Raw genomic sequence first — 8,417 nt, 5'->3', positions numbered from 1 at the left:
TATGCAAAATAAAACAAAATAATTTTGAATAACCCATACTGCCAATTGACTTTTACCTTATTTGCATAGGATACGTTATGTGAGGTTGGGAAACATCAGAATATGCCTAAATTAAATCATTCAATTGGATTAGACAAGAGAGTTCCAGATTCTGGTAGCCTCATATGGTGAGGAGCTCTGGAAAATGTTCCCCTTTTACTCAGCCTGTTTTGCTTGTCCTGAATTTTCATCAAATTGCTTAAGTTCTCAAAGATGTATTGCTCAATGTTAAATGTCCTGAGTCACTGGAAAGTACAAAGTATTCTATTGACAGGTTAAAGAAAGAACATTTCCATATACAAAGAAGAGCAGAGAAGTTAAAACCAACTGTGAATCTTTATGCCATCCAGCCTACTGTAAAATATAAATATATATATATATATACATACATACATGTATATATATATATGTATGCATGTGTGTATGTATAATTAGTTGAGCATGTTACTTTACTTTTTTAATTTATGGAATAAACAATAATTTCCATAACAAAGTGTGATTAAAAGAAGATGATTACTCAAGAAATTGCAAATTTATTATGTACAACTTGCTAATCCTTTTAAATGTATAAGATAATTGTGATGTAAATTTCTTTCTTCTTCTTTGTCCTTTTTTTCTTCCCTCCCACTAGTTCTCCCTCTAGAGATGGCTACCATTAGACACAAATAGGAATATATGCAAGACTTTCCATGGTTTTCTAATATCATTGAACTTAGCATTTCTTATAGGACAGTAGTATTCCATCACAATCATATACCAAAAATTAATGTTATTTAAAAAGAAAAAGGAAAGACAGGCTATTAACCTCCAGGGGTACCCCTCGAAACCTTAGCTTGAGATGAACTCTGTCTTTCTCTAAAGGATAAGAGTTGTCATGAATTTGAGTCAGAAAAAGAACCCTTTGAACCATATGTGATGTAAATTCCTTATTTATATGTCATAAGCAGTGCTGTCAAAGGCCACCTAAGAGTCAGGGAATTATATTATTTGAATTTTTGAATATGCCTCAAAATATTGAAAAATGTACTGATATTGATAATATCAAAATCAATTCTAGGGACTTTTTGCCCATTTTGACCAGTGGTTCATCTATAACCATCCAGATAGAAATAGCAACCCATAAACCAACAAAGTAACATATATGTGTGTATAAACATACATATTTATGCATGTGTGTATATATGTATGTGTATATATATATGTATGTGTATATATATATATGTATGTGTATATATATATATATATGAGATTTTTCATTTGTGAATGAATTAGGTTCAACAACATTAGGAAAGAATTATATTTTATGTTTTATTCCTTAACAAAAGCATTCTCTTCTTTACTATTCTTGGAGCCACTTTTATCTGCTTATTCCATAGACAGTATGTAATGGAGTTCAGAAAGGGAGGTATTATGGAATAGAATATTGAAAGGATTATATCTTTAAGGTACCCAGAATCTGAAGTTGGTTGTAGGTGCACATAAGAGGATGAAATAAGGAACAAAGAAACCACAATGATGTGAGGGACACAAGTAGAGAAGGCTGTTCTTTGGTCTTCTTTCACTGGAAATCTGAGCACAGTGGAAAATATGCTAATGTAGGATGCAGTGATGAAGGCAAAGCAGCCAACCTCAATCGCCAGAACAGGGCCAAGTAAGGATAATGTATTGCCGAGTATCTCTGAACAAGAGAACTTGAGGAGAGAGGGGATATCACAGAAGAACAAGGTCATCTGCATATAGATACGGCAACTCATGATCATAGGATAGAGAAGTAGGTGGCATATGGCAACATTACAATTACGGGCCATGATAGTGAGCAAAGTAAACTCAACAGATGGCATGAAAGTCAACAGGAATATCTGAGCTGCACATCCAATAACTGAAATAGCTCTGTCATTCACCAGGGAGTTAATGGATGCTTGGGGACCAGTTACTGATAAGGAGCAGGCATCCACAATGAACATATTCTTAAAGAAAAAGTACATAGGGTTGTGGAGTCTCCTGTCAAAAGTGGTGACGATGACAATGAGGAGATTCCCTAATAAGCCTGCTGAATAAAAAAGAAAGAAAAGCAAAGAGTATGAGATCTGTAGCTCTCAGGTGTCAGAAAACCCTAAGAGGAGAAATTCAGTCACAGTGGTGGTAAAGTTAGACATTTTCAGATTCTTTCACCCAGTGAATGAACTAGGGAGCCAAGGAGAAATCAATCAGTCCATCATTCAGTGATTATTAAAGATACAATATTTTCTAAGGCTAGAAGAAATTATTCCCTTTTTAATCATTACTGCATAAGACCCTGACAGGCAGCATGGCTCCTGTCATGTACTGGCTGTTTGACCCTGGGCAAGTCCAGTTACAGGTAGATCACAGATAGAACAGATGAAGATGCATACATTCACAAGAATTACAGGGCAGAAGTTACACTATGCCTAAAAGGAACATTTCAAGCAACCTAGACGGAGGACAAAAAGGACTTCTGCAGATGTGGAGCTGGATGTTACCCACATGCCCCATGTCTACTTCAGCAGACCCTCATCCCGGACTCTGCATTGACTTCTGGGAAAGCAAAAGGCACCCAACAAGTTAAGTGGTCCACCTTCAGCAAGTTTGTGGGAAGATGTGGACAAGAATCTTGCAAAAATCATCCAGCTGTGATGGGCTATAATATGTATTGTTTTAGGAAATTTTTAAATTAATGATATCACAGATTTATTTGAAGATTTAAACTTAATCTCAGCTTAGAAGGATATGTCACTTTGATAATAGAAAACAATTTCCTTTGCTTTTAAAAATCATCAGCTATTTCCTTGTATTTTTTATTAATGAGTAATCCTGAGTTAGGGCAATTAGGTGGCACAGTGAACAGAGCACAAGTCCTAGAGTGAGGAAGATTTACCTTCCTGAGTTCAAATCCAGCCTCAGACGCTTGCTAGCTGTGTAACCCTGAATAAGTCACTTAACCCTGTTTGCCTTAATTTCCTAATCTGTAAAATGAGTTGGAGAAGGAAAGAGCAAACCACTCTAGTATCTTTGACAAGAAAACCCGAAAAGGGGTAATGAAGAGTTGGACTCTATAGAAAGTATGAAACACCAGCAAAAAAAACTCGTAAGTTATGAATTATGATTTTTCTTGGTATGAAATGAATTTTCACTGAAATATCTGTAATATGTATCATTTTATGTTATAGTTCTAAAGTTTGAACACAATACTGTATGCTAAATTTTACTTCGAGTTTCTTTCAGTGCCCTATGCAGTATCTTATTTTCTATTTTTTTGCTCTCTTTCCAATACTTATGGCAATTTTCCAGTATGTTTTTTTTTCCTGAAGCATCTTATTAAAGTCTTTTATTTCATTATTTTTTTCCTTTGAAAGACTGGTTGGTTGGTTGTTGTCCTTCATTCTTGAAAAAGACCAAAATGACATCACTGTGCTAAAAATGCTACTGATATTGAGAGCATCAAAGGGCTTTTTACTCATTTATACCAGAGACTTATCTGTACCCATCAACATACAAGTAGCAACCCATAAACTCACAAAATCACAAACAAAAATATATATCTTAATGAGATTTTTCACTTATAGATGAATTAGGTTCAACCACATTGGGAAAGAATTACAGTTTATGCTTTATTCCTTAACAAAAGCATTCTCTTTACTACTATTCTAATAGCCTCTTTTATCTGCTTGTTCCGTAGACTGTATATAATGGGGTTCAGAAAGGGAGGTATTATGGAATAGAATATTGAAATGATTACATCTTTAAGGGACCCAGAATCTGAAAGTGGTTGTAGGTGCACATAAGAAGTTGAAATAAGGAACAAAGAAACCACAATGATGTGAGGGACGCAAGTAGAGAAGGCTTTTCTTTGGTCTTCTTTCACTGGAAATCTGAGCACAGTGGAAAATATGCTAATGTAGGATGCAGTGATGAAGGCAAAGCAGCCAACCCCAATCACCACAACAGAGCCAAGTAAGGATAATGTATTGCCGAATGTCTCTGAACAAGAGATCTTGAGTAGAGATGGGATATCACAGAAGAACTGGTGGATCACATTGGATTGGCAGAAGGACAAGCGAAATGTGTAACCAGTATGGAACCCTGCATACAAAAGACCAGTGAACAAGCATATTAAAGTCATCTGCATACAGACCCGATGACTCATTATCACTGGATAGAGAAGTGGGTGGCAAATGGCAACATAACGATCACGGGCCATAACAGTGAGCAAAGTAAATTCAACATATGCCATGAAAGTCATCAGGAATATCTGAGCTGCACATCCAGTAACTGAGATGACTCTGTTGTTCACCAGGGAGTTAATAGATGCCTGGGGAACAGTTACTGATATGAAGCAGGCATCCACAATGGACAGGTTCCTAAGGAAAAAGTACATGGGAGTATGGAGTCTCCTGTCAAAGGTGGTGACAATGACAATGAGGAGATTTCCCATCAAGCCTGCTGAATAAAATAGAAAGAACAGCAAAGAATATAAGATCTGTAACTCTCTGGTGTCAGAAAACTCCATAAGGAGAAATTCAGTCACGATGGTGGTAAAATTAGACATTTCCAGACTCCAGTGAGTGACCTAGGGAGCTAAAGAGAAATTAAATAGTCCATCAGTCAGTGATTAATAAGGACATGCTGTGTGTAGCAGAAATTATTCCATTTCTATCATTACTATATAAGACATAATCCCTGTCATGTACTGGCTGTGTGACCCTGGGCAAGCCATTTAATCCCGATTGCCTCACCAAAAAAAAAAAAAAAAAAAAGAATTATATGAGAAATTCAGACCTGTAGCAGTGAAGGACATTTTTGCACCTGGGAATTCCATCTGTTAAATAATTTAATGATTAATGAGGGAAAGTAATGTTACTGATGACCCCACATTGAATTCCTTCTTTCCTGTTATGTATTGATTATCTTTGAGTGAATACATCAGTACAGACAATCTGACCTAGACGAGAAGCCACCCATGAAATTTATATTTTTTTTTATTTTTAAAGTCTTCTGAGATGTGGTTGTATCCTACCTTTGTATTGTTTTCCTATGATCATCTCATCTGTATAAATAGCCAGAAACAACATAGAAAGAAAAGTGAGAAATTTAAAAGATATTGTTTCAAACATGTTCATTGCTTTTGTTGGCAGTGGAGACAGGGACTATAATCTTCCCTCCTACCATTGCCCACTGACAAAGAAGAAATTGCAAGTGAATGGTGGAGATGTATACAACAATATATTTCCCTTACCTGGCCTGCTATTCTCTCTGCTCCTCTGAATGATCTCACTTCTCCTAATTTTCACCATAGCTGGTCACTGGCTTTCCTGATCTTATCACTTCCATTTTCTTCCATTCAGAGGCATCAGGCAAGCAAAATGAATGACCTATCACCTCCAGATCTACCCTTGTCTCATATGGAATGGCATCCAAGGAAGCAAACAGTGCTAACCCAGCATCTTTTTTTTTTTCTCTTATGTCCACTATTTCCCTAAAGAAATATTTCAAAGTTAAGGATCCAGGACTTTGGGACAATTGGTATGCAAATATTTCTTGGCCATTAATTCTCTATGATAACATCTTCAAAGGAATAGCAAGCAGGTACTGACACAGCACCTACATTTCAGTTATATACAAATGTACATACATATGTATGTGTGTGTATGTACATACATATATACATATATAGGTTTATGTAATTTTATATATGTGTATATCATTTTCTATTTTCATTTTTTAATTTTCTCCCATTTAACTCCTCCCCCATCCATTCAGAAGGTGATAAAAATAAAACCTATTATACATATGTATATTCGCTTTAAAAAATGACCATATTAGCTATCTCTGAAAGAAAGAAAGAAAGAAAGAAAGAAAGAAAGAAAGAAAGAAAGAAAGAAAGAAAGAAAGAAAGAAAGAAAGATAGAGGAAGGAAGGAGGGAGGGAAGGAAGGAAAGACCAAAAGGAAGCAGGCAGGAAAGTAGGAAGGAAAAGAGACAAGGAAGTGAAGAAAGAAGGAAGGAAAGAAGAAAGCAGGGGAGGCAGGGTGGAAAGGAGGGGAGGAAGGGAGTCAAGAGTCAGGGAGGAATGGAATAGGGAGGGAGGAGAGGAAAGAAAGGATGAAAGAATGGAAAGAAGGAATGAAGAAAAAAAGAAAGAAAAATAAAGTATGTTTCAATCTGCACTCTGCATGGATTACCTTTCTGTCTGGAGGCAGATGTTTCTTGTTTCACCATGAGTCCTTTTAATTATAGTTTGTCATCATGCTGATTACAATTATTATCTTTTGAAACTGATTATCATTTCAATGTTGTTATTATGTAAGTAATTTTCTTTTTTCTGCTTACTTCACTTTGCATCATTCTACACAGATCTTCCCAAGTTCTTCTGAACTTATCCCCTTGATTTCAAGGTTGCAGAACATAATTTCTTTAGCCATTTCCCAATTGAAGCTCATCCCCTCAGTTTCCAATTTTTTGTACACAAAAATAGTTTGTATAAATACATTTATAAATATGGGTCCTTTCCTTGTTGACTCTCCTTAGAATAAGTGGTATGTTAATGTAAACATATATGCATATACATGTATAAATATATATATATGTATATATATATATATATAAAATCTGTTTTGTAAATGAATGCTCATGGTAGCGATAGTGAGGGAAATTTTAATCAATCAATGGGATAGAAAAAGAAAGGCACCAATTAAACATAAAATGATACACAAGAGGCCTTAGGTACAAGTTTTCCAGGTTTCTATAGCATCAACATACCACAATATAGAGACAAAAGTTCCTGCAAGTCCAGAACAGAACTTCTTTCCAAATTAGCCGTCACATGAAAGACCCTAAAACTGAGTCTCTTCAAACTATTGATACCTGGACTGAGCAAAAGATGTTTACAGCCCTATATCTGTGGCTATCATTGGTGATAATATACTAAGAAGCTATTGGGAAAAATTATGGAAATTCCTGCTTCCTATATGACCCTATTGGCAAGTGGAACTTGATTTTATATGTAATTTATATATAACGAACACTAAAGAATGGGTTTTGTTTAAAAATTTTATCTGTACTAACCTTTTTGTTGCAGGTCCAATCATGCATGTGGTGAGATCTATGACTGGGCAATGTCAGAAAGTACTCCAATATCAGAAACCTGGCAGCCAGTTAAATGAGTGTGAAAGAAGAGGTAGTTTTAGAGATAGAAAGAGGATTAAAAAATTAAATTCATAAATATTTAATGTAGGTTAGAAAGATAGAAGCCCTCTGGGTTTGAAAATAGAAGACAACACTTTCTTTTTTTTAAATACTTAAATAATCGGAATTTATTGTCCCCTGTTGGACCATGCCAATATAATTTAAAAATATAGCATCATTAAGCATTATCACAGTTAAAATTAATTATAGATATAGTGTTATTCAGTCATTAAGTTGTTACTTTATAAAAGGAAGCACAATCTTAACAAAATTAATTTTGAACAATAGTCTGCAATTAGCTCTTTTGTCCCATGTAGTTTTAGTTTATGATCTCTTGAAATGTAGCTCTGGAAAACCAGGCTTTGATAAAACCCATTGGAAACTGGATTGAATAAATTGGATAAAGGACAAATGGAACTACTTGACTGTGCCTTAAAACCCAAATCACTCTGGCTGTCACAGATTGGCCATTAATAGGTCCCAGCCCAAGCCTCACTTGCTCATTGTTTGGGCACTGATGGCTCAAAGTGAGTGTAGATAGCATTTACACTCTGTTCTGTCCACTCTTCTGGACAGAAACCCTGAGGGTCTTCCCCTCCGACATGGACTTTTTTTTGAGTAGGTAAAAGAGGCTATATTCTTTCTCAATTCTAACCTAATCTTAAAACACTGAATGGGTGTTGCCTCAGCAAACTGAGACCTGGGAAAGGCCTTAGTGTAAAAGGCCAAGGTCTCCCACTGCATCCTGTACCATCAGCAGTCATCTTGACCTATGTCTTGCCACTGGACTCCGATGACTCTGGAGGACAGAGTGAGGCTGAGGACTTTGCACAACCCTGTCTCACTTAAATTCAGTTCACTTGCAATTCAAGGCATCGCCTTCCTGATGTCATTGGTCCTTTTCAAGAATGGGGGAAGAACAATAACAATCCAAATGATGAAAGTTAACAAACCAGAACCACAGAGGTCCAACATTTCCAGATTTCAAACTGTACTAAGAAATTATAATCTTACAAACGATCCCCTTTTCTTAATTCTCTTCCTCTGTTGTCTTATCACTGATTATATCTGACAAAATTCCCACCCTGAATTACCCGCAGTGTCCTCCTCTTTTGCTCTGGTCTGCTGAACGGATCTGAAAGAAGTCAGAGAACCACATATCCAGTCAGTTAAGGC

At 36.0% G+C, this 8,417-nt stretch overlaps 1 protein-coding gene and 1 pseudogene across 1 annotated transcript; both read right to left on the bottom strand.

The window, feature by feature from the left end:
• Positions 1-1,340: 1,340 nt before the first annotated feature.
• On the bottom strand, positions 1,341-2,198 carry LOC114042455 (annotated as a pseudogene).
• A 1,463-nt stretch (positions 2,199-3,661) lies between these two features.
• Positions 3,662-6,250, bottom strand: LOC114042477 (olfactory receptor 14C36-like). The gene is made up of 2 exons (XM_027861163.1): positions 6,239-6,250; positions 3,662-4,627 (listed from the first exon to the last, which is right to left on the bottom strand). The coding sequence occupies exon 2, from the start codon at positions 4,604-4,606 to the stop codon at positions 3,662-3,664; it is 945 nt and encodes a 314-aa protein (XP_027716964.1). The 5' UTR covers positions 4,607-4,627; positions 6,239-6,250.
• Positions 6,251-8,417: the final 2,167 nt, after the last annotated feature.

Source organism: Vombatus ursinus, unplaced genomic scaffold, assembly GCF_900497805.2.
Source record: "Vombatus ursinus unplaced genomic scaffold, bare-nosed wombat genome assembly UNPS02014460.1, whole genome shotgun sequence".
Lineage (NCBI taxonomy): Eukaryota > Metazoa > Chordata > Mammalia > Diprotodontia > Vombatidae > Vombatus > Vombatus ursinus.
This window is presented reverse-complemented; position numbering and strand designations above follow the sequence as displayed.

What these genes read in the sequence shown, in the direction of transcription:
- LOC114042477 (XM_027861163.1), bottom strand. Translation starts at nt 4,606, where the DNA reads ATGTCTAATTTTACCACCATCGTGACTGAATTTCTCCTTATGGAGTTT.